Source organism: Trachurus japonicus, chromosome 3, assembly GCF_045865225.1.
Source record: "Trachurus japonicus isolate A0001 chromosome 3, Traja_1.0".
Classification (NCBI taxonomy): Eukaryota; Metazoa; Chordata; class Actinopteri; order Carangiformes; family Carangidae; genus Trachurus; species Trachurus japonicus.
Genome location: NC_140909.1, coordinates 1,015,595 through 1,042,088, shown reverse-complemented (window position 1 = coordinate 1,042,088; position 26,494 = coordinate 1,015,595). Strand labels below are relative to the sequence as shown.

Genomic DNA, 26,494 nt, shown 5'->3' with positions numbered 1-26,494 from the left:
GTTTTTGCAGTGCACGTTAGTTAAATGGACCAGTATCTGAGCATTCACCTTTATTTTGGCTGCACATCGGCCTTTTTTTGGGGAAGTGACGGTATTTAGGAATCTCTACGATTAATTAATTGTGGCGTTTAATACCAAAAACAAGGTAATGGTGACATCCCGACTCTCAGTCTGTTTTCCTTCTGTGCTACATGAGCGGTTGTTGAAGTGTGCGAGGCGACAGAGTGTGTTGTTGCTGTGATTACATCTGCAGACAGTGACACCGTCGACAGTGAAGTGTTTTATCTGATGCAGCTCGTGTTTCTGCTGCTCTCTCCTTCTCTCTCAGGTGTCTGTCCAACCGTGAGGACGACAGGCGCGTCCTGTCTCTGCACGTGGACAAAGACGCCCACAGCCTGTACGTGGCCTTCTCCAGCTGCGTCATCCGCGTCCCGCTCAGCCGCTGCGAGAGACACTCGTCCTGCCACAAGTGAGTGGTTGGTCGTTGACGTGGCGACGGACCGTGGGCTCGGTTCAGACGGGCACTCGGTCGGAGTTTGAGACTTTTTTTTTTTTATTGTTTTGTTTTGGTGCAGGTGTGATAAAGGGAACGATAACGCTGTCACATGATGGTTAATGTTCAATCTGTCTCTAATCATTATGCTGCAGCTTCCTCAATCATTAAACCCTGTGTGTGTCTGTCTGTGTGTGTGTGTGTGTGTGTGTGTGTGTGTGTGTGTGTGTGTGTGTCTGTCCTCAGGTCCTGTATCGCCTCCAGAGACCCGTACTGCGGCTGGAGGCCTCATGGAGCCTGTGAGAGGATCCAGCCTGGAGCTCTGTAAGTTCATCAAGTGGAAACAGAAATACCCAAATTCTCCAAACTGACCCGTCTTCTATCAGAGAAGAGAGGCATCTACATGGGACAGGCTTTTATTTAATTTAATCTAGAACAGAGAGTAAACTCCTCTCCACTGGTTCTGTTGTTCCTGTTGAACAGAGTCAGAACAGAAGGAAAGAGTCGGATCCAGAGCAGCATCATTTACTAGTTTAATCAGCTCCAGTTCAACTTCTAATAAATAACACTGCAAAAACTCAAAATCTTACCAAGAATATTTGTCTTATTTCTAGTCAAAACAAATCTCATGATACTTAAAATAAGACTCATCACATTTTAAAAGTAGCTTGTTTTTAGACATTTTTTACATCTTTCAATAATATTTTCACTTGAAATAAGTTTTAAAAAATCTGATAGTGGATCAAGTTTTTCTTTCTTATTACAAGCTCAAAAACTTGCTTTCACTGGCAGATTTTTCTACTTATTTCAAGTGAAAATTTTTTTGAAACAAGTGAAAATGATCTAAAAACAAATTAATTTTTAGGTGATGAGTCTTATTTTAAGTGGAAAGAGATTAGTTTTGACTAGAAATGAGACATTCTGACAAGAAAAAGGACAAATATTCTTGGAAAGATTTTGAGTTTTTGCAGTGCAAGAACTTGTAGAAAGCAGAAACAAACTTCTATTTGAGACTTTAAGGCTTTTATTTATTTGCTCAAACCCGGTCCAGTCCAGGACACCGGAGTCTGTTTGAGACTTTGAGGCTTTTAGTTGAGATATAAACAATAATAAACAGAAGAATAAAAGATAAAGGGGCAGGTTTTTATTTCCCTCCTGTCTGTGTTTGTGTGTCCAGATCTGGATATGAGCAGGATGTGGACGTGGGGAACACGGCTCACCTGGGCGACTGTCACGGTACGACCTCGTCTCCATGCCATCCCCCTCCCCACACACACACACAGATACACACAGATACAAACACACACACACACACACCATGAGCCTGCACACTCACACCAGTAACTCCACTCCAGTAACTTTGCCCCCTCCCCCCCCTCCTCCTTTTACATGAGTCGCCTCTGTGCAGTATTAACACACACATCCACATAGAGTCCATGGCCTCCTGTAACACAACACAACATGGACATGTACGTACGAGCAGGCTCATGCTCAGCTGGTCCAGATGGAGAGGTGTGAAGGTCTCAAACCAGCCTGGACCGGTTCCCCTGGACCGGTTCCTCCCCCCTCCGTCTGGACCGGCTGAACATGACCCGGACTGAACCTCTCAGTATTGATCAGAACCAGAGGACCTCCAGAGAACAGGACGCTGCTGTTAAAGCCAGTAAACTGCACTCTTTACTGTCTCTGAGGGGATTTTATTCTTATTATTATCATTATTCTTATTCTTATTATTATTATTTCAGTTTCTACCTCTGAATTACGTTATACTGATTTCTTGTCCTTTGAATTCTTTTAGCGTTTTTGGGCACTACTTCAGCGCCAGATTACAAATCATTTGGCGACCCTACCTCTGGTTAGTTTGATCTTTTACTCAAATGGTTTCTTTCCTTGAGTTCAGCATCTCCAACCCTCTTTCTCTCTCCTCTCTTCTCTCCTCTCTTCTCTCTCTTCACCTCCACTACCACACTCATACTTCACCTGCTGCGACCACCCAACACCTCCTGAATGCTAACGTCACCTGCTTCATCTTCATCCTCACAAACAGCAGCTCCTCCTCCTCCTCACAGGAGACTCTGCTGCTCAGTCTGAGCACAGATTCACTTCCTCCTTCTCACTCATCACTGGGGCTGTCAGGTCCAACTTCACTATTCACACAGAATTTGAATTATCTTGAAAAATGAGAACATGAGAACGAAGGTGCACTGCAAAAACTCAAATATCTTACCAAGAATATTTGTCTTATTTCTAGTCAAAATGTCATTTCTTGTTAAAACAAATCTAATTATAATTAAAGTAAGACTCATCACATAAAAAGTAGCTTGTTTTTAGACACTTTTTTACTTCTTTCAAGCATATTTTCACTTGAAATAAGTAGAAAAATCTGATAGTGGAGCAAGTTTTTCTTTCTTATTACAAGCACAAAATTTGAAAATTTGTTTGAAACAAGTGAAAATGATCTAGAAACAAGTTAATTTTTAGGTGATGAGTCTTATTTTAAGTGGAAAGAGATTAGTTTTGACTAAAATTGAGACATTTTGACAAGAAATAAGACAAATATTCTTGGAAAGATTTTGAGTTTTTGCAATGTGGAAACTGACGCAGATTAACGTTGTGCATCGCGGCGTTCTGGGAAGTAAACATGTTGATAAAACAAACTATTGTGTTGTTGTTGTTGTTGTTGTTGTGTGTGACGTAGAGCTGCGTGTTCCACACTACACACACACACACCTTCTTTTCTTTTTATCGATCGATCAGCGGTCCTTTGCACCTCTAGTTATAATATTTTGATTTCCATTCTTTAAGTTTTACTATATTGAGTTGGTAAAACTTAAGTGTACATAACAGATTTGGTTGGAATGCCCTTTAGTGGGCGCAGGACGTAATCCAATAAGCTGCTATAGGTGGATAGCCTATAATGGGCTAAAACAAAAAACACATTAAAAATTTTAATATAATCTGAATATTTAACATAAGAAGCTTTAGAAAATTTGAATCTGATTTAGGGGGAGATTGACAGCCCTACTCATCACTTCCTCCTCCCTGGTGCATGCCCCCCCCCCCCACCTCCACCCCCCCCATGCCTTAGCATCCTTAGTGTTGTGTAGCATCTCCTCTGTGACCCATAGTATCCTCTCTTTTCCCCATCCAAACTGTCTGAATGACCAAAACTAAAATGTATTATCTCATTGGTCTGTGAATCTGTTGAAGGTGTAAAGTTCTTCATCTGTTCCGACACTAACCCTTAAAAAAGCCGTCAACAACGACGACGACGCAGCAGCCTACTAACAGAGTGCTTTAATACCCACGTCTGCACCGTTTGTTAACAGTTTGTTTGTCATCACAGACATGGAGTTTTCATCAGCGCCAGTCACTGTCCAGCCCAGTGGGCCCATTCACCCCCCAGTACTCATACCCACTCAGAGCCCCAGCTCTGGGCCCGGTCCAGAGCTCTACGGCTCAGGCTTTGTGCTGCAGGATGACCCAGCCACCTCCAATACTTTAGACTCTATCCCAGGGGGCAGAGAGGGTAAGAAGGCCCACAGGGAGGAGGCCGGCTCGCTGCCAGCAGCCTGCTCCCAGAGCTGCCCATAGATACCACGGCAGATTTAAATTTAGCTTCTTTTTATTTTTCATACAGAAGTTATGTTGCTTACCTTTGATTTCTTTTCTTTGTACTTTTCTCTTTTCTTTCTTCCTCTATTTTAAATTGTTTTCTTTTTACCACTTTTCTAATGGCTGCTTTTCCACCACTCAGTTACAGCTCTACTCGACTGGACTCTACTCGGTTTTGCTTATTTTCCATTACAGCTGAGTTCTTCATATAGTCCAGTAATTTTAGGCCAAAAAAGGCGTCAACGTTGAACAAACTGCAACAGAAGCAAACTCAACTGATTTTGTATCCACAACATGTCCTGAGTGAGGGAGAAAAGCCCCAAAGAATCCCATTAGGGGAAAGTTTCGAAAACGACCCAAATATAATTATTTTTCTCACGTGAATAGGGTAAAAAAATTTTAACCTTTAGATATCTCCATGAAAATTACGGAGTTGATTACTTACATTCAGACAAACAAAAAATGTATTACAAGTTTTTTGAAATTCTTTGTTAACATGACCACATTTGCATAAATTTGCATAAATTCCATCGTTTTGACGGCATATGTATACATGTGCCGTCAAAACAGTGGAAAAACGGTGGAAAGGTTAAAAATTTTACCCTATTCACATGAGAAAAATAATTAATAGGCGTATAAATTGGATATATTTGGGTCTTTTTCGAAACTTTCCCCTAATGGGATTCTCCGGGGCTTTTTTCCCTCACTCAGGACATGTTGAGGATACAAAATCAGTTGAATTTGCTTCTGTTGCAATTTGTTCAACCTTTTTTCATAAAATGACTGGACTAATAGTTCCTCTTCAATGTAGGCGTGGCGTTGCATCACCGCTGCTACGATCGATCCAAACTCACTCGTCTGCACCTGGTTGACGGACCACGGTGTAGTTTTCCACACAGCGGCCATTTAACTTGTGTGAAAGAACAACAACAGTTGCGGTACAGATCAGTGGACGCTGCTGCCGGAGCGTTTTTTTAAAATAGCAGATTTGATTCTTGTGTTGGACGTTGCGTTTATGACTCTTCCAATGATGACACTAGTCGGTTGACGTCACATTTTTAGTATCAGCTTGGTTGGAACCTCGACATGGCAAGGAAATTCCATTTGTTTCGCCTGTTCTATTACACAGCATCATGACAACATCCTCTGCCCTTAGACCCTCACATCCACTGAGGAAAAACTCCCAACAAAACGCGTAACAGGGAAATAGCTGGAGAAACCTCAGGATGGGCAGACGTGCAATAGATGTTGTATACAGACGAGAAAACAGTTTACAGCACAGAATGTGGGAAAACATGGAAATGGAATCGGTCAGTAAACAAGAGCTGATGAAGACAGAGGCGATACCAAAAAAAAGTCTGAGGTACCAGGTTCTATTCGTAGTGGAAAATCAAAAAAAAACTGAGTGGAGAAGAGTCGAGTGGAGTGGAGTAGTGCTGGTGGAAAAGAGAAAAGAGCCACTTTCATTAGAACTCACTCTCACTGTTGTTTCTTTCAGTCTTTTGTTTGGCCTCGGCCTCCATCTCTGCCAGTATAGATCTGTTAACTGTAGATATAGTAACACTTTACCCTGGCTGGTAGATCATTGACTGGACCTGCTCTGCCACATCACTACTGTGGCTGCACGCTGGATGACTAACTCTTCCAATGTCTGTGGTTACTAACAAACAGCAGCTCTCTCAACACCTGGAAGCTGCAAAAAACGCTGCTTCTCTTTGCTGCAGCCAACTTCCTGCTGGTTGATGTCCTGAGAGACTGAAGAGACTGATCTGGCTCTTTGTCTCAGATAAGATTTCACTCCTCACACCTTCAAGTTAAATGCATGACAAAAAAGAACGTGGACACTTTAAAGTCTTCCCTTCTCAACTAACATTGCACTGCTTCTTGTAGATGGTGAAATGGATGTGGGTACCTAACAACGTTCACCATGTTTCTTCTTCATCTGGGTTTAGATCAATAGGACTGAGTCAGTGTTTGTAGCTGCCTTGTATTGGGAGTGGGGGGGTAAACACACAGAAACTCACGCATGGTTGTGTTCATGCACAAACATGCTCATTTCTGCTGTCGATTGTGTTTGTGGGGGGGAGTTGTTTCACGGAGCACCTGGACTCTCGTCACCAACCAATGCCTCAATGTGTCGTAGGTGTGTGGGACATCCAGGCAGGTGAGACCAACCAGATGGTCCACATGAACATCCTCATCACCTGCGTGTTCGCTGCTTTCCTCATGGGTGCCCTCCTGGCCGGGCTCATCGTCTTCTGCTACCGAGACTCGTTCCTGCGTAAACCCAGACACGTCCACAAGGACGCAGAGTCTGCGCCATCCTGCTCCGACTCCACGGGAAGCTTCGTCAAGCTCAACGGCCTCTTTGACAGCCCTGTGAAGGTAAGCTACAGCCCCACAACCCCCCAAAAAAACATCAAAGTCTGGACAGAAGTGACGGAACAAGAAGAAGTTTATTTATATAGCACCTTTCACAGACGACAGTCACAAGGTGCTTTACAAAGCAGAGTGCAATAGGCAAAATTCAATGACACATTGACAGACACAAATCAACAAGCAATAAAAACAGTTACAATTACGAGAAATTAATACAATTAATAAAATGCCAGTGTAAACAGGTGTGTTTTTAGCTGTTTTTTAAACGATAAACTGGAGGAAGCAGCTCTCAGCTGGGGAGGCAGGGCATTCCAGAGCCTTGGGGCTACTGATTGAAAAGCCAAGTCACCCTTGGTTATAAGCCTCGAGCGGGGGACGGCAAGTAGGCCTTGGTTTGAGGAGCGGAGTGGTCTAGATGTGGTGTGTGGGTTCAGAAGATCAGAAATATACCGGGAGCCAGTGTAGAGAGAACAGAATAGGGGTGATGTGTTGTGATTTACGGGACCTGGTGAGAAACCTGGCGGCAGCATTCTGAATTAATTGCAGATGGTCAGTGGAAGATTTACTAAGGCAGGAGAAGAGTGAATTACAATAATCAAGGCGAGATGTGACAAAGGCGTGAATGATCATTTCTAGTTCAGATGTAGAAACCATAGTTCTGAGCTTAGCTGAAAAAAGCAGGTCTGGGATAGATGATTGATGTGTTTGTCAAAATTCATATGCTGATCAAAGATGACACCAAGATTCTTAAGGTTGGGGCATACCAATGGTTTTAGGTACAAGGTGTGAAACTGTTGTCTGATCTTGTGCTTTCGGTTTTTTTCAGGAGTTCCAAACCAACATCGACTCTCCCAAGCTGTACACCAATCTGCTGAGCAACGGCAAAGACCTGAACACCCCCAATGGCGACACCAAGACCATGATCCTGCGAGAAGGCTGCCAGCCCCCCGAGCTGGCTGCCCTGCCCACGCCCGAGTCCACCCCCGTGCTGCAGCAGAAAGGCCTCCAGCCCATCAAGAACCAGTGGGAGAGGGCTCACGGCAAATCCGGCGGACCCCGAAAGGACTCCAACTCGTCGGTGGCGAGCGCCAAGAGTCCTCAGTTCCTTCCTTCGTCTCCTGCTCCGGCCAACCCCCACCACCCCCACCTCGCCCTGGGACACTCCCACATCCCCAGCGCGGTCGTCCTGCCCAACGCCACGCACGACCACCCCACCCTGGACAGCGGAGACGACGACGACGACACGCTGCCACCGCATTCGTCCGAGAAGAAGCAGAAGAACCCAGATTCCAGGGGTGGAGGGGGCAGTCGGAAAGACCAGAAGAGGTCTGTGGACGCCAGAAATACCCTAAACGACCTTTTAAAACACCTCAATGACTCGGTGGCCAACCCCAAGGCCATTCTTCCAGAGGGGTCGGGGTCGGGCCCCCCCCGCCCGCGGCAGCACCTCACTCTGGAGCCCATGGAGGAGCTGACGGAATGCCCCCCTCGGGTGCCCAGCCGGGAGGCCTCGCTGTACTCCCCCTCCTCGTCCCTCCCCAGGCACAGCCCCACCAAGAGGGTGGACGTGCCCTTGCCCAGCGCCCCCACCACACCCACCGGCAGCCTGAGCATGGGGGGGGGCACCCTAGAGAGGCAGCGAGGGGGGGGCTACCAGCTCCACCGGAGTGCCTCTCACAGGCAGAACTTATCCACCTCCCCCCACAGCGGCGTAGGAGTCACCATGGGGGGGTCTGTGTCTCGCCAGCACAGTATGAACAGAGGCGGCGGCTACATGCCCCCGACGCCCCCCTCCAGACTCGACTCCCACAGCGGAGGAGGCATGATGATGGGGGCAGGTATGCACTCACCCCACCCCCCTCCCTCTGTGTCCCGACAGAGCAGCTACAGTGGGCACGGCTCACTTCCCCGCACGGGACTCAAACGGACCCCCTCCCTTAAGCCAGACGTGCCCCCCAAGCCCAGCGGCTTCCCTCCACAGACTCCACAGATGCGAGTTGTGAATAAGTACAGTTACTAACTAACAAGAGCAACGGACGCTTCTCAGTGAGCTCGCTCTTGGCCTTGACTCCCCGGTGGAGGGGGGGGGCAGGGAGGGGGGCTCTGGATGGATGGGATGGGGGGGTCGGCCCGGTGTGTGTCTGTGTATCGACTTGAGGTGTGTTTCTACCTTTAAATGATATGCACATCCACCGACCCACACTACTAAAAAAAGGGAAAAATCACACAAGTGGCCAAAGATACTCGTCGTCTCCCTCCCTCGTCACGGTAGCTCCCACAAGATATGACCAGTGGGCAGTGGCGAGCCCCCCCACCCCACCAACCCCCCCCTAGTACCCGGGCCTTGGGTGTCGCCCGTTCCCATTTGAGGTACGAGGGTTCAGGACGCCGGCAGAAGCTGCTGTGGCGTCCGTGTGCATGAGGTACCGGAGGAATACTTGAAGAATGGGTCTCGACCGTCACTGCCCTTGAGCACTGTCTTCCCACTTAATGTGAAGTGAACAGAGAGGAGAGGAGAGGTCGGCCATGATGGCTTCGTCACGTTAGAGAGAGCTGGCCGGAGGGGGTGGGGGGCAGAGGAGAGGGAAATCAATAGGCCTCATCATAAAAGTGTGTGTGTTGGTGTGTGTGTGTGTGTTGGTTTGGATAAATATGACGACAAACAGCTGAATCAGGCAGCAAGAGAGGACGAATGTTTGTGTGATTGTGAAGCATGGTTTGTGTGAGTGAGTGAGGGCAGCAGATACTCGGAGAGGAAGCACCTTCAGACCTGTCGACAGACCTGAGTCACTGTCCTTCATTTCAACTTCATCATAGATCATCATCTCTTCTTTGGTCCCATAACGAACCCGTGACGTGAACGAGCCCAAGTTCGACAAGTTGGTTGAACTGGGTGGGAACTGGGACAGGTACACTGTAACTCACTGGGAATATTTACTTAGTACATTTGCTGCTATAGGTTTATAGACAAAAGTGTTTTGTTTTGTTTTTATCTGGACCTGGATGACCCTGGTCTGTGTGTGAGTGTGTGTGTGTGTGTGTGTGTGTGTGTGTGATTCTGACAGAGGCCAAGTAGTACAGTTTTCAGCAAACACGCTGCTGCTAAAACTGGTACATGGGAATAATAATTTTCCTGCCCAGGACTGAACCCTCCTTTAAGCTCCACTGCCCCTTTGTGTAGGAGTTCATCTGGTGGTGGATCAAGAGACTTCTTTCTTTATGTAGCAGTGATATTAAGAAGAAACACAACAACAAACATACATTTCTCATCTCATCTAAATTAATTTTTGGAACAAAGTGATTTGCCTTTTTGATGTTTTACTGTTTTATTTAAAAGAATCATATGAAAACTAAAAGCAACACCAATGGTTTCGCCCTCGTACATGACGTCAACATGATGTCCGGGCACTTCTGCTGTATTAAACCTGTCTCCTCTAACAGGAGAGCACTAGACTTTTTCCTCCCACATTAATCCTATTAAAAAAAGGGACTTTTACACTGACTCTAGAAAACAATACATGGATGTACCATCTCTGTCATCTGTCGTGCCGTGTTCCCTGTGCAGCTTCCCTGCAGTGGCCAGTGTACAATCAACACAACATTTACCAATGTGTCCAAATGAGTCATGCTGGGAATGACCAGATCCTGTACATATATACTTAAATACTATAAATAAGCATTATAAATATTTTTAGGCAAGTGAACCTGAATCTGTGCATTGTGTGCCTTATTCACAAAATGAACAAACTACTACAGCATATAATATTGGCATTGTCAATTGGTCCTCTCTATGTTATTGTCATATACTATATAAAGATTTTTTTTATATACATATTATATATATAGAAAGCAATTTGAAATTGAGCAGGACGTGAGTTTGGAAATCACTACCTAGTCTAAACGGACAAATTGACAAATGGTCGGTCACATAAAAAGGGAGAGTCAACCATTAAATAAAAATCTAAAAACCTAAAGCCGGTGATGGAGCGACTGGTGTTAATCCAGCACACAGAGGTGCCATGCAGTGAATGTATTTTCTTGACAGTGGGATGTAGGGTGGTTAGACCTTGCACTGTGGAGCGGAGTCGGTCAGTCGGCTCAGCTGCAGCACATCCTGCCCACAGCCGATGTATTAACACAGTGTTCACATGGAGAAAAAAAAAAAAAAAAAAGCCGTCTGTTGGCGGCCGTCACGCAGAATACATCTGTAAATCCCAGAGGATTGCAGAGACAGGAGTTGTTTCTATTGGCCAGTGAGGACGTACAACGTCGTTGTTTGGGTGACATCTGCAGATCTTTACTCCAGCGTCAGTTGCCTGTTTTAGCCCAAAGCCACATTTTGTTTACAAGTGATGATTGTATGTAAAGACTTTCTGCCTGTCATCTAACCAGTGTTTGGGCTCTTTTTCTACTCCACACATGCACACTGACATCACAGACACACACACACACACTCACCATACACTGCTCAACTGCCTTGTACATTGCAATATGAACGGGGTCTTTCTGTTGCAATCTAAATTGAAGCCTTTATATTTCAGTCTGAGCTCGGTGTATGTGCAGATGAACCGGATTTTTTGTCATGTACTTTTTGATTTAAATACTGTGCAACATGGTGATGCAAGGCCAGCTGTATATATGATCTCCAGAGTATTTGAGCGTGTAGATAATGTTGTAAAGTTGTACTGTGAATGTGTAAATAATAATAATGATGGTCTTTGTTTCATATTTTCCGTTGATTTTTTTAACACAGCATGTATAGTTGAAATAAAACGTTACTGCACAGATGCAGCTCGATCTCCAGGCTTTTTTTTCTGTTTTTTTCTTTAAAAAATGCATCTCAGCTGGAAGTCAAGTGCCTCCTGCGTTACGTCATGTGTCTGTGGGGTGAGAGCGTGACGTGCAGCTTCGTGCCTTGCCTTGTGAATGCCTCCTAAAAGCCCCAGTATTCAGACAGGGTGTACAATACGGCTGGGATGCTGCTGGTAAAAGTGGATGTGGCCCGGCTGCACTCAGAGAGCCGACTATCACAGTCTGCAGGATGATTAAGAGCTTCAGTTCAGACTATTTTTAGAACGGGGGTTGTTTTGAAGTTTGAGGCCAGCGCTGAGTCGGCCGCAGCAGATAGCATGTGGGAAACTTTCCAAAGTAGTATGTTCCTGCAGACACTAAACATCTGGACTAACCGCTGCAGAGGACACGAGATCCAAGCCAGCAATGAGCTGTGGAGGAACACACACATACACACACTTGTAAACAGTACTTTTAGATGCATGCAGCATAAACTCCAGAGCATGATGTTATGCACAGATGGGGCTGTGATAAGATTAGCTGTCAACAACAAAGAGTAAAAAGAGCGATGGTTGGGTGAAGGACAATCGCTTGTCATGTGTTTCCGATTAGCAGAATGGAAAATAATTAAAGTGTCGGCTGAGGAATGACCGCTCACAAAGGCAGCCGTGCACACACAAACACACGCACACACGCACAGTACAATCACGAGATGCAGCAAAACACAGTTCAAACTGGGATTCAGTGTTAACCCTCAACTCTCCAGGTCTGGTGTCTCCTCCTCTGTGTCTCTAACCCTCCTCTCCTCCATCTGCATCTGTTTTCAATGAGAAATCAATCCATGGAGCGGTGGATAAGGTTATTTATCATCTACCATGTTACCATGTGTATATCTGTGTAGTCTTATCTGTCATCAACAAGAGATTACGGGTTACGGGCAGTGTTGCCAACTCCTCAGTAAGCAAAGTCGCTATTGGCTGTCGTAAAAGTCGCTAAAAGTCGCTAAATGACGTCATTATCTCAGCGGGGGGGGGGGGGTGGGGGGGGGGTTGGGGGGGGGGGGGCGGCCAGCGGCAGCGGCCAGCGGCGCTCTTTATGTCTGTGGTGTGGAGCAGTGCGTCTCTGAATGCAGCGGAGGCAGCTCCGTGACACTACTGTGTGTAGGCTGAATACCTGTGAGTGCCCGCGGCAGCGCCGCTGCTCGTTGAAAACAGCTGTGATAACGTGATTTCAGGTCCAGAAACGTTTGTAATATCACGGGAAAAAGTCGCTAGATTTGTCGCTAGTCGCTTTTGACAAAAAAAGTCACCAAGAGGGGTTGGAAAGTCGCCAGATTTAGCGACAAAGTCGCCAAGTTGGCAACACTGGTTACGGGTTAGCACGTTACGTTTGTGTGGTGGTGTCGCCATGGAGACGAGAGCTGGGACACCGGGTCGGAGGCTCTGATCTTACCAGGTTGGTTTTCAGCCAAGAGACGCTCCATTCTCCCTGGAACTAGTTACTAGTCAGTGATTTAACCAGAACTTGAGACAAGGGACACATGGAGCTGAGTTAAGGTGGAAATACTACAGAGGTAAAGTGGAAATCCTGAAGAGTTAAGGTGGAAATACTACAGTTAAAGTGGAAATCCTAAAGAGTTAAGGTGGAAATCCTGAAGAGTTAAGGTGGAAATACTAAAGAGTTATGGTGGAAATCCTGAAGAGTTAAGGTGGAAATACTAAAGAGTTAAGGTGGAAATCCTAAAGAGTTAAGGTGGAAATCCTAAAGAGTTAAGGTGGAAATACTAAAGAGTTAAAGTGGAAATCCTAAAGAGCTAAGGTGGAAATTATGAAGAGTTAAGGTGGAAATCCTACAGAGCTAAGGTGGAAATACTACAGAGTTGAGGTGGAAATCATGAAGAGTTAAGGTGGAAATACTAAAGACTTCTTCATAAAAACACAAATGTATGTGCATCTTGTCCAGAGAGCTTGATAGGAAGTGACAGCAGGGAAACTGATCAAAAATCATATTTAAAACAGAAACAACATGAATAAGAATGCAAACTTCCTGCAGAGGCTCATATCAGGTCAGTGACCAGGGAAACATTTAGAAAAGACAAACACACTCAGACTGCAGGAGGAACCAGGAGGAAACAGGAGGAACCAGGAGGAACCAGGAGGAACCAGGAGGAAACAGGAGGAACCAGGAGGAAACAGGAGGAACCAGGAGGAACCAGGAGGAAACAGGAGGAACCAGGAGGAAACAGGAGGAACCAGGAGGAACCAGGAGGAAACAGGAGGAACCAGGAGGAACCAGGAGGAACCAGGAGGAAACAGGAGGAACCAGGAGGAACCAGGAGGAACCAGGAGGAAACAGGAGGAACCAGGAGGAACCAGGAGGAAACAGGAGGAACCAGGAGGAACCAGGAGGAGCTGCAGCTCTGAGGACGTTCATCCTCCTCCTCCTCCGTCTGTGGCTGATCGCCGCCGTCACGCTGTTGACACAAGAGCTGCTGCTTCATTTGCTTTCAACAGAACCTCCTGAAAACTCACACTTCCCAGCAACAAGGGCCACATTCTCCCCTCCGGGCGCTCCGACGGGGCTGGGGGTGTGATTTGGTTGGGAATGGGGAGGGGGGAGGAGACAACAACAAAGCAGCAGCACCTCTTGCTATTCTGATGAACATCCCATCCTCTCAATCTATCAGACGCTCTCTTTGAATTAGTGGAAGCAAATCAAACACGGCCAGGCAGCGACTCTGGAGCCGCGGCATTCATTTGTCCGTCCGCCCGGCCACGCTTAGTCTCATTACCCACAGAAAGGCATGTGCTTGTCGTCATACAGACGTCTGTGTGTGTGTCTGTGTGTGTTTATTCCACTTCTCCAGGGACAGAGGAACCAAAAGCTACACAACACAACCCACATCTCTTAGTTTAAATTTAACTAGAACACAGCAAGGTCACTCAACTAGATGGAGGAAGATGAAAGTAAATTGCTTAAGTTGAAAGCACAGATTAACACACACACACACACACACACACATACACACACAGGCTTTAAAAGACCGCAACAGAAAATACACAAAGAAATGCACACACACACACACACACACACACACACACACACACACACTAACGGAGAGAGAGAGCGATTTGGTCCATTTCTCTGCGTTTCAGCTTCCTCTGGAGCATCTCTTTAGAAATTTAAGGACCGTGATTAGACTGAAAATCATCCATCTCTCCTCCTTCCTGTCCTCTTTTCCTCTTTTCTTAAAAGCCCAGAGGTGAAACCAGCAATTACATTTACAAGCCTCAGTCATGGAAAGGTGCTTAGAGGGTTTCTTTGTGGGCTTTGGTTGAGTACATGTGCTCTCTCGCTCTCTGATGCATTAAAATCCTAAATGACAGGGAAGAAGCCGAGTTGTTGGCCCCCGAAAGAAGAAAAAGAAGATTTTTTTTTATGCAGAAGCTTTTTGCAGTGCAGCCAACAATGTCAGGGAACAGTCATCAAAATCCAATCCATGTGCCCAACAGCCTCACATTGACAGCTGATTAATGGCACACGCACACGCCACTTACTTTGAAAAGTAACAAGTAACAACACGGAGGAGAGAGAAATGTGGTGCAGTCAGGCAGGGACTCGCGTTTGTGTTCATGTGTGTGCATAGATACAGATATTTGCATGGGGGGATAAACAAAGCAGTTTAAAGGGATAGTTCAACATTTTAGGCAAATTGGCCCATTGCCATAATCCCTATAGTCATAGCAGTAGGTTTGTGACCTTTAATTGTCGGTGCAAGCTGTTTTTAGAACGGCGGAGCAGAGCCGTGAGCTGCTCAGAGCTACGCTACAGAGGCTAATGGGATTTGTTGGTTTCCCTCATCAAATACACAATCCAACAACTCCACAACGCTCTAGTGGACAAGTTGTGAGCTGCACATTCACCACGCTATGAGATAATAACACAACGTTACCACACAGAGTTGTTTTAGAGGGAAATACAGAGACTGTTGATGAAAAACTGTCCCTGAAGGCAACGCGCATCAGCGGTTTTGCATGAATTTCCCTCTAAAACAATTGTGGTCTACTGCATAACTTTATCCAGAGCAGACACTTCTCTTGGTTGAGATGTGGCTTGGGAAAAGGTTAAAAAAAATCCACCCCGTCGCCCAGCCTCTCGGGATACCTAGTGTTGGAGTTGCATGTACTCCATCCGTTTAACCATTTTAAACTTAAAATGTCAAGAAAAAACATATAAAAACCAATGAAAACTGACTACCTGCAATGCATTTCAATGGACGTGGAAGCAGAGAATGTCCGAGTGTATGGGCTAGCTATGCGCACTGTGATTGGCTCATCGCGTTTGGTGGCGTGGCTTAGCCATAGGTCAATTAAAGGTAACGAACCTACTGCTATGACTATAGGGATTATGGCAACGGGCCAATTTGCCTAAAATGTTGAACTATCCCTTTAATGAGACAGAAGAAGAAGAAGAGGACTTACTGTTCCCAGGTCTCCTTCACACAGTTTCATCCAGGATCGCGGCTCCATCGGCGGCTGCAGCGTCACCACGGAGACAGAGGGAGACGAGTCATTTCATTTCATTCTCTGGTAGATTATATAAAGACTTCCCTGCAGAGAATAGCTGCTGCGCTACCAGATAACTTCTACACAATGACATGACAACCTCTTTTTATTGCCAACATCTGCACTGCCACCTGTGTTTTATCATGGGATGGGGGGGCAAAGGGGGTGCAGTTATTATTATTACTATTAAGGCAGAGAATGGAACAGGGTAAATGGTTAGACTGAGTCCACAGAGACAGAGATCCACTCAGGACCTGGTCCAGTTATAGGACTCATCAGCTTCTCTTACCTTTATGTTCCACAAGTTCAGACACAGTTTCCTCTAAACAACAACAAATTATGGACGACTAGAATAAATAAACAGTGACTCCCGTATGTATAATGCGTATATATATAATGTATTCAGACGGATCACTGTAAGTTTAAACCTTAAACCACACACTGAGGTGAAAGTCAAAGCAGCTGCAGTCTGCAGGTCTGCACCTGTCGACAGAATTCAACATGTCCAGGTTATGAGTCAGACAGTTATCAAGGATAATTATGAATTATGAGTCTGTTTCATAAAGCACAGAAGCCTATTGCATTCACTTGGGAACAAAATCTTCTCTCTTTTTTTTCGAGTAATTTTTTTCCTGTTTTCCAAAAAACAAATTGAAGTAAGGTAATTTGTCCTCCGGAGTCATTATTTTCTGAATTAATAAAATAAAATACGCCACCACCCACAAGTAACGTCAAGCTGAGCCTCCACTTTGTTCTCAGAGCAATCTGGTATTTCAGAATAAAAGCACCTGTAAACCTGTAAATGTGTTTATATTTAAACTGTATTCCCTGTATATTCAGATTGATATTAAAAGCAAACTCGCTGTTATTACTGAACAGTTCCACCTCAGGTAGTGAACATGATGGACCAGACAACCAGTTTCTCAAGGATCGTTTTGTATTAACAAACATTAATCCTTTTAATGTTAATCAGAATTTACATTTTATTCATTCACTACATCAGACAGCTCTGATATTTCCTGAGTGACTCTCTCTGAGGTGGTGATCTGTAATAACAGGTCGTCTCCTTTCAATATCAATCTGAATTAACAGGGAACAGAGTAAAATAACAGGAAAAGTTAATGGGCTTTTCCCTTGAAAATCACCTTGTAAATTATGCAATTGAATCTTTTTTGGAAGGTCACCTTTATTTTGAAATCAGTCCTTATATGCTCTACATGTAGCGCAAAACAATGCAGGGGAGAGCTCAGCTGTATTTTTCAAAGTGAAGGGAATAGGCCTACATCATGGATCTAATAGATCTAATAAATCACTTCATCATAGATCTAATAAATTCAATTCAACCTGGGGCTCTAGTTTCCTAATGTTTTAGCTCTAACAGAATGAATCTGCAGATTGTCTTTTTACTGTCTCTTGTTCTGTAGTTCTTTTCTTTCTGTCCCTGCATCGCCACAGCAGCGTAGAATGGGAGCGGATGGATCTTAGGCTGTTTACATCCCATAAAACAGACAACGTCAGATGTTTTCAGACATACACCGCAGGGTTTGTTCACTTTAAGAAAGACGACATGTTTGCAAACCGAGTCTTACTGGGGGGAATATGTAACAGTTGTAAATGTTCCTTTAAGAACGTAAACGTAACAGCGCCAGGACGTCACTGAGCGCCGCGCCCAAGTAGGGGCAGTTGTCGGTCTGAGAAGTGAAGTCACTTCCGCGTTCAACAAACTGCAATCCCCTCTTCTTCCTCTGGGGGCTGTCTCCAGAAGGGAGCAACTCCAGTTGAGCCCCATGTTAAAATAGCCGATTTTACAGCTTTAAAAAACATATTTACAGCCTGGTACATTTTATTTTTTTGGTCTCAACCGATAGTTTCTACCCCCGCACACACTCTGAGGGGGGTGAATTTTTTTAAAACTCTACCGTTTTACTGTTATTAGGTTAAAAGTTCTGGCCAATTAGGGCGCGGAAACGTTGAGTGATAGGTCCGGAGACCACTGCTACGAGGCCAGTGGGCGGGTTCTCGGCCGGCCAACGGCCGCACCGCTCCAAATATGGCAAGTAGAATCCAACATGGCGCGGTTCAAATCCCCGTAGTAGCGGCACAAAACAGACTCCCCCAAACCAATGGGGGATGTCACGGTGCTACGGCCGTTCTGACTACAGTCTATGGTCGCGCCCCTTTGTTTTGGTCAGTTGAGAAGAAGGCTACACGATGATGAGTGGACGCCATTAGCTCACCGAGCTGCCGTTTTCTCCTTTTTCTTGATTCTCACCTCAGCTAACAGTGAGTAAAGTGAGACCGCTTCTTTGTCATGTATGATAAAACGTGGTGTTGGGCTCAATGAAAGGCAACAGTGAAGTCCCAGGTGAAGTGTTTTTGTGGACATTACTTTTTTCCTGCTCACACCACCGATTCTCACGAACTGTTACACCATGATGATGACATCACTGATTCCTGTGAAGGGAGTGGACCACCCACAGGTCGATAACGAAGGAGCGGAGCAGGAAATCAGAGAGCAGCGTGTGGAGCTGAGGCCTCAGGTCCTGACTCGTTAATAAGTGTTGAAATCAGAGTGATAAGGAGGTGAGTCTGGTTATGAGTCACTGGGTTGAAGTGTCTGAGAAGGAGGAGAGGAGGAGAAGGAGAAGAAAAGAAGGAGGAGAAGAAAAAAAGGAGGAGGAGGAAACGAAGAAGAGGAGAAGAGGAAGAAGGAGGACTGAGACTGAAGGACCTGAACCAGTTTCATCACAGTGTGAACTCTAGATAACCTGTCTCATCTAAAGGTCTTCATTTCTCCTCCTCCTCCTCCTCATCCTCTCCTCCTCCTCTCCTCTTCTCCTTTTTTTCTTCTCCTCCTCCCTCTTCTCATCTCCTCTTCTCCTCCCTCTTTTTCTTCTTCTCCTCCTTCTCCTCCTCCTCCTCTTCTTCTCCTCCTTTTTTTTCTTCTCATTTTCTTCTCCCCTCCTCCTCTCCTCTTCTCCTCCTCCTCTTCTTCTCCTCCTCCTCTCCTACTCTTCTTCTATTCCTCCTTCTCTCCTCTTCTCCTCTTCTTCTCCTCCTTTTTTTCTTCTCATCTTCTTCTCCTCCTCTTCTCCTCCTCTCCCATCCCCCCCTCAGTCTTACTCTTCAGTGTGTGTGTTCTCAGATCTTAGTTGGTAAACCAGAGGATTATCTCTACTCTGCTATTATGGAGCTTCGTCACATCGTCCTAGTCACGCAGCCCAGACACACACACACACACACACACACACACAACAGACACACACACCCTGCCCCCGGGGGCCGACCCCTCGTCACCTGTTGATTGAACCCTGGGAAATGGGAAACCACCACACACACAGACACACACAGAGATGGACGCTGTAACGACGGTAAAGCACTAGTAGCGTGTGCAGCGATATTTCCTCATAATTAAAAAGAGCTCTTTCTGTAATTACGGTCTGATAGAAGAGATCGTTCACAGATCAGAGCTCCTCACCTGCACCACGGAAAATAATAAAAACCACTCACACATCAGAGGAGAGTGAGTGTGTCCCATGGATCAGAGTCAGACTGTAGAAGTGCAGCTCTCTGCCTTTTGTTTGAGCGTAGAGGGATGAGACGTTGGCTAACGACATGAAGTTAGCTCCCTCCTGCGTTACTGCCACAGCAGATTAACTCTCCCTGCAGATCAATGGGCTTATACAGTAGTCTATACCCATCCACTCTGAGAGGTTTCAGAGGCAGAGCTGCTGGATCAGCTTCACTCCTCCACCGACCAACCAACCTGGTTTATGACCCAGAACCAGTGTTGGGTAGTAACGCCGTTACTTTATTCAGTAAGTAATAACGTAACGCGTTGTTTTTTTTAAACTCAGTAACTCCGTTTCCGTTACCAAACGCTGCGTTAAGTTTTACGTAGCCTCGCATAACCAGGCTCTTCAGAGAGGCGAAGAGCCTGCACTGCAAAAACCCAAAATCTTTCCAAGAATATTTGTCTTATTTCTTGTCAAAATGTCTCAATTCTACTCAATACTAACCTCTTTCCATTTAAAATAAGACTCATCACCTAAAAATGATCTTGTTGTTACATCATTTTCACTTGTTTCAAACAAATTTTCACTTGAAATAAGTAGAAAAATCTGCCAGTGAAAGTAAGTTTTGTAAATAGCAAGTGCTTGTAATAAAGAAAAACTTGCTCCACTATCAGATTTTTCTACTTATTTCAAGTGAAAATCAGCTTGAAAGAAGTAAAAAGTGTCTAAAAACCAGCTGTTCTTGGTAAGAGTTTGAGTTTTTGCAGTGTGGTGTCTGTTACACTCCGAATTTTTCTAGCGGAACCAGAAATCACAAAATTCACCCAAGTAAAACTGTTCACCAACATAAAACTTATAAAAATAGACATTAACATGTAATACAATAGAAGCAAAAGGTTAACTTAATGGCTCTGGGACTTTCTTGTAAATTATATTCCTTAAATTAAAGAGTTTCACCGCATTTTATTAACTTAGTGCTTTTATTTTGACGGAAAGGCCCTGGATGCGGTTCCTTACCAAAACAGCGAGTCAACGGCCCCAGACTAAGTTTTACAACGGCACACAGTTCCCATAACATTTTAGCGATCAATAAAGTTTCATTGAATTGAAAGAAAGACAAAGCACACTGTGACAGACGGACTCGAACTATGACATCTGAAACGGTAAACAACAGCTGATCGATCGAAAAAAAAAATTACCGCTCGAGTGAATTTACTTTCCGTCATTGAAGTAGCTAAGACGTATCTTCAAGATTTGTAATGTACTTAAAATAAGACTCGTCACATAAAGAGTAGCTTGTTTTTACTTGAAATAAGTAGAAAAATCTGATAGTGGAGCAAGTTTTTCTTTCTTACTGTGAGCACAAAAAACCTGCTTTCACTGGCAGATTTTTCTACTTATTTCAAGTGAAAATGATCTAAAAACAAGTTAATTTGTAGGTAATGAATCTAATTTTAAGTGGAAAGAGATTAGTTTTGACTAGAAATGAGACATTTTGACAAGAAGTAAGACAAATATTCTTGGAAATATTTAGATTTTTGCAGTGTAGCTGACATCATGCAGCATGATGATGATGATGACGATGGTGAAATTTTTACAGATAAAAACACGTGTTTTTTCATCAGCATCAGTACAGAACTGAAATGACGGCTAGAGGGGAGTTCAATCAACCTTTATTTAACGGGAGCATTGGGAAAACGTTTTAAAGTAACGAAAAAGTTACTTTCTCCGTGACGCATTACTTTTTGGAGTTACTTAACTGTAACTAGTTACTATTTTTCAGTAACTAGCACAACACTGCTGAGAACGAATCAGATCGTCCGACCAAGGCCGACAACGTTCTGCTGTTGTTTCTTCTTTCTTTCTTTCTTTCTCTCTTTCTCTCTCTCCTCCATATAGACAGAAGCAGAGCGGCGCCCTCGCTGCCCGCCACTGATCCAGATCAATACGTAATGGGAGTCTGACTGAGCAGATGAGCTCTCCCTCCCTCCCTCTCTCCCTCTCTTCCCATCCTGATTGAACACTATCTCTTTGTGTTGTTAAGGCCCAGCTACAGTCTCACAGAGAGAGAACGGGGGATTCAAGGAGGGAGGCTGGAAGGAGAAAGAGGAGCGAGGACAGAGAGAGAGAGAGAGAGAGAGAGAGAGAGAGAGAGGGAAGAAGATGGCACGAAGAGGAGGAAGAGCCGAGTGCCAAGATGTTGCACAACAACCCCCCAGTCTCTCCAACGGGCAGAATTATCATTCAGGGCAAAAACACATCAACAACCGTCCAATACCCAGGACTCACAGGATCCAGCTTACACACACACACACACACACACACACACACACACACACACACACACACACACACACACACACACGCAGCTCCGACTATAACAAACTGTACTTCACATCATGTACAGAGAAATATTAAGAGATCACTCCAAAGGTTGTTCTCAATAAATCATCTTCTCTACATGTTTGGCAGCGTTACATGCTGTCATTCTGACATAGGCTACCGCTATTCCGCTATTCATTTTGGAGAAATGTTGTCAGTAGTTTATAAAATAAAACAACAGTGTTCGTTTTACTTATCAATAGTAAAAACCAGAGAAACTGGTCATTTCCCAGAGCTGTACATTTCTATCATGTATCAGTGTTTCACACAGTTCACACTGCAAAAACTCAAAATCTTACCAAGAATATTTGTCTTATTTCTCGTCATTTGTCATGTCATTTCTAGTCAAAACAAATCTCATTATACTTAAAATAAGATTCATCACATTAAAAAGCAGCTTGTTTTTAGACACTTTTTACTACTTTCAAACATATTTTCACTTGAAATAAGTAGAAAAATCTGATAGTGGAGCAAGTTTTTCTTTCTTATTACAAGCACATAAAACCTGCTTTCACTGGCAGATTTTTCTACTTATTTCAGGTATTCAGGTAAAAATTAGTTTGAAACAAATGAAAATGATCTCAAAACAAGTTAATTTTTAGGTGATGTCTTATTTTAAGAGAAAAGAGATCAGTTTTGACTAGAAATTAGACATTTAGACTAGAAATAAGGCAAATATTCTTGGAAAGATTTTGAGTTTTTGCAGTGCAATAAGGCTACGTTTACACGGAAACGACCCGAACAGAAAACGCTAAAGTGGCGTTGCGTTCTCACTTTTTAATTCGCGTTTAAGACGATAGTTTTTGGGGTGGAAATCCGCGTGCATAGCTACAATGTTGTATGTCGTAACCCTGCTCCCATCCCTAGTTTTTTCAGCAGACACATGTTCAGGTGGATTTCACCCGACGTTAGTGTTTATGTATCTAAATCTGGCGACCGTTTCTGGTGATGCTGAAAATGTTTCTTTTTTCTTTTAACTTCACCAAATAAGGCTCAAATGTCCCACAAATGGGTCTGAAGGACAAAGTCCCAGCTCCATTAGGTTTTTTTTAAGGAAGTTTTTGTTAAAAAAACAAAAAAAAATCACAAATTTTGGAAAAATTTTTATAGGGTCACCATGATACCTTTTTTTCATTTTGTGAAACATTGTATAGTGGAAAATTAAGGAAGTGTACTTCAATTTGCCATGTATTGTTGTATTTTAATATATTTGATGAGAAATATTTTTTCATGGGTATATTATATCGGGTAAAAAATACCCGGCGTTAGTGATGATGTTACTATTTTTAACGTTAGTGTTCTAGGGTTAAGATTTCTACTCTGGAGGGTGGTTTCCCTTTTTTGCGTTTTCAAGCCCCCAAAACGTTGTCGCCGTCTAAACGAAAGGCACATCCCATGAAATGTTTTGCCACTTTCATCTGCGAGCGTTGTCGTGTAAACGGGGGTGGGTGGAACAGTGGGTGGCGCTGCCCCCCCCCCCCCCCCTCAGATGTCATTAAACCATCAAACAGAGGAAGAAGAGGTTGAAATCAGATGATTTCATTCAAACTGTGTCTTTTCAGTTTGTTTTCACCTCCTCAGTCGAACTCATTCATGTTTATCTTCCACTTTCTTTCCGTCCATTCATCAACTTCTCTTCAGTCGAGTGTTAAAAGCTTTCCTGCGACATCAATCGAGACCTTTTTCTGAAAATGTGCAGGAAAGAGTGTAAAGAGAAACTCACATACGGAACAAATGTCATGACAAGTTCATCTCTGGGTATAAAAGTTTAAACAGCGTCATGAATAAATAAAATGTAACTTTAACTAAAGCAGCCGGGCTCAGTGGAGGCTAAATACTGACTGAACTTCCTCCCAGAGTTTGTTGTTGCTGAGTGTGAACAGAGCGGCAGCAGCTGCTGTGGTTGTGATGAAGGATCACGTCATTATCAGATTCATTTAATTGTTGCTGCATAACGATGAAATATGAAAACAGGCTGTGACTGCACACACACACACACACACACACACACACACACACAGTGTTAGTCAGTGGAACAATTCATTCTGACGCCGTTTGTCAACAGTTAAAACTACACTGTTGACATCTGGGACAATAACAGAGCATCTATCTATCTATCTATCTATCTATCTATCTATCTATCTATCTATCTATCTATCTATCTATCTATCTATCTATCTATCTATCTATCTATCTATCTATCTATCTATCTATCTATCTGTCTATCTGTCTATCTCTATCTATCTATCTATCTATCTATCTATCGTTCGATCATTCTATCGTTCTATCTATCTACTGTATCTATCTATTTATCTATCTATCTATCTATCTATCTATCTATCTATCTATCTATCGTTCTATCTATCGTTCTATCTATCTATCGTTCTATCTACATGTATCTATCTATCCATCCATCCATCCATCCATCCATCCATCCATCCATCCATCTATCGTTCTATCTATCTATCTATCTATCTATCTATCTATCTATCTATCTATCTATCTATCTATCTATCTATCTATCTATCTATCTATCTATCTATCTATCCCCCTCTCTTGTTCTTTCTTTCTTTCTTTCTTTCTTTCTACCCCCATTCTTCTGTCTTTTTACTTCCTTTCTACCCCTCTCTCTGTGTCTGTGTCCCACCTACTCATTACACTCTATCTATCTATCTATCTATCTATCTATCTATCTATCTATCTATCTATCTATCTATCTATCTATCTATCTATCTATCTATCCATCCATCCATCCATCCATCCATCCATCCATCCATCCATCCATCCATCCATCCATCCATCCATCCATCCATCCATCCATCCATCCATCCATCCATTTTCTGTTTCTGCTTTATAGTGTGTTATGATTATTGTTATAAAGCATTATGATCATTTATGAGTGTTTATAGTAATATAGTGCTATAACTGCATTATAACTCATTATAAGTGTGGTTATAATGCGTCAAATAAAGTGTTATCAAAATAAGAAACACAACACTCTTTATTTTTCTTTTTACAGTAAAAAACCACATTTTCCGTATGAGGAGTGAGTGTGAGCTGATGAAGCGGTCACAGTGAACTCCTGACTGCTGCAGTAGATTTCACTTCTCTGTCGGGAGTCTGAGGCTTGAACCTAATTTGAGCGCAGACCGACCGACCGAGCGAGCGAGCGACGGGGCCATTTAGAGCTTCTTCCTGCTTTCACTGGACTTTTTTCATGCTAAATCTTTGTGCATCAAGTGCTTTTAAAATCTACATCATGTGGGGTAAATGGCCGAGAACCCTTTAGTTCCCGACAGTCTGCTCTTAAGTGCTGTGCCCTTTACAATAGTGGCTGGTCGGAGTGGTTTAGCTTAGCTTAGCAGCGCTGCTCCGACCGAGTGCAGAGTGGAGAGGCTGTCGTCTGAACTCAGGAGCCTCAGGAGCCTCGGGACACTTCACAAAGCCCACAGCCGCTGGAGTGTGTGTGTGTGTGTGTGTGTGTGTGTGTGTGTGTGTGTGTGGGTGGGTGAGGTTGAGGCCTATTAAAAAGCTGCCTGAGGAGAGGGCTTTCAGTGGGGAGTCTGTGTGTGGGGGGAGGGTGGAGGGAGGAGGGAGGGCCATTGTGTGTCACAGCTCCGTCCTGAGAGCTGGAATTAGAGCCTTTCTCCTCTGCTCTGCTGGAAGACGCTGCTGTACCACCACCGACCCCGTGTTTAATTAGAGCAGCTCTGTATACAGCTCTATATAGTAGGTATACACTGCAAAAGCTCAAAATCTTACCAAGAATATTTGTCTTATTTCTAGTTAAAATGTCATTTCTAGTCAAAACAAATCTAATTCTGATAAAAATAAGACTCATCACATTAAAAAGTAGCTTGTTTTTTCACTTATATATATAGCAGATTTTCACTTGAAATAAGTAGCAAAATCTGACAGTGGATAAAGTTTTTCTTTCTTATTACAAGCACAAAAAACTTGCTTTCTCTGGCAGATTTTTCTACTTATTTCAATTGTAACAAGTAAAAAATGTCAACAAATAAATTTTTAGGTGACAAGTCTTATTCTAAGTGGAAAGAGATTAGTTTTGATTAAAATTGAGACATTTTGACAAGAAATTAGACAAATATTCTTGGAAAGATTTTGAGTTTTTACCGTGTATATCATAAGCCGTTTTCCCACTAAAATTAGCGGGTCGACGCGGGTTTTTTAAACGCGGGTCAACCCGCTAACAATCGGCATTTGGCCCCTTTCCCATTGACCAAAATAAGCCAAGTCTGACCCCCCGCTGGGGGATCAGACAGAGCCACCATGTTGCCCCGCTCTCATCCGCGGTGCGAGTCATGCCACAGCCGCCCGCCGCGGAGGTCTGTCGGCCGAGGCAGACGAGGTGTCTGGCTGACCTGGAGCACCAGGACCGCGGAGGACAGAGAGTGTGCTGCGGCCGGATGACGGACGTCCGCGGCACAACACGTCAGTTAAACAGACTGTCGCTTCTTTTCTTTTCTTTTTTTCTATCGTTTTTGGTCAGTGTTGTTTGATCCTTTGATCCCAGTCTCGGATGAGAGCAGAGCGGAGCAGGGCTTTGTTTTGGTACGTGATATGAGACGCGACCGGCGCGATGACTGCAAGGCACTGCAAGCCGAGCAGAGCCGAGCCGATTAAAGGCGATTTTAACCCGCGTCGCTTGCCGAGTCGTTTGCAAGAATTCCAGTCCAATTGACAATGATATTGTTATCTCATCTTTTCCCCAACTTTTACCCCTTTTCCCACTG

General features: G+C 44.1%; 1 protein-coding gene across 4 annotated transcripts in view; it reads left to right on the top strand.

Moving 5' to 3' along the window:
* sema6d (semaphorin 6D) overlaps positions 1–11,274 on the top strand; it is a 39,996-nt gene extending 28,722 nt beyond the window's left edge. The window contains exons 14-20 of one of the 4 annotated variants that reach the window (XM_085804777.1): positions 329–469; positions 740–817; positions 1,671–1,729; positions 2,292–2,348; positions 3,840–4,022; positions 6,252–6,493; positions 7,314–8,571. In XM_085804777.1, the coding sequence (XP_085660903.1) occupies positions 329–469; positions 740–817; positions 1,671–1,729; positions 2,292–2,348; positions 3,840–4,022; positions 6,252–6,493; positions 7,314–8,507 (1,954 nt within the window). In that variant the 3' untranslated portion in view covers positions 8,508–8,571. Of the gene's footprint in view, positions 1–328; positions 470–739; positions 818–1,670; positions 1,730–2,291; positions 2,349–3,839; positions 4,023–6,251; positions 6,494–7,313 lie in introns of all 4 variants that reach the window. The other 3 variants (XM_085804783.1, XM_085804791.1, XM_085804799.1) reach the window with 3 other exon arrangements.
* The last annotated feature ends 15,220 nt before the right edge of the window (positions 11,275–26,494 follow it).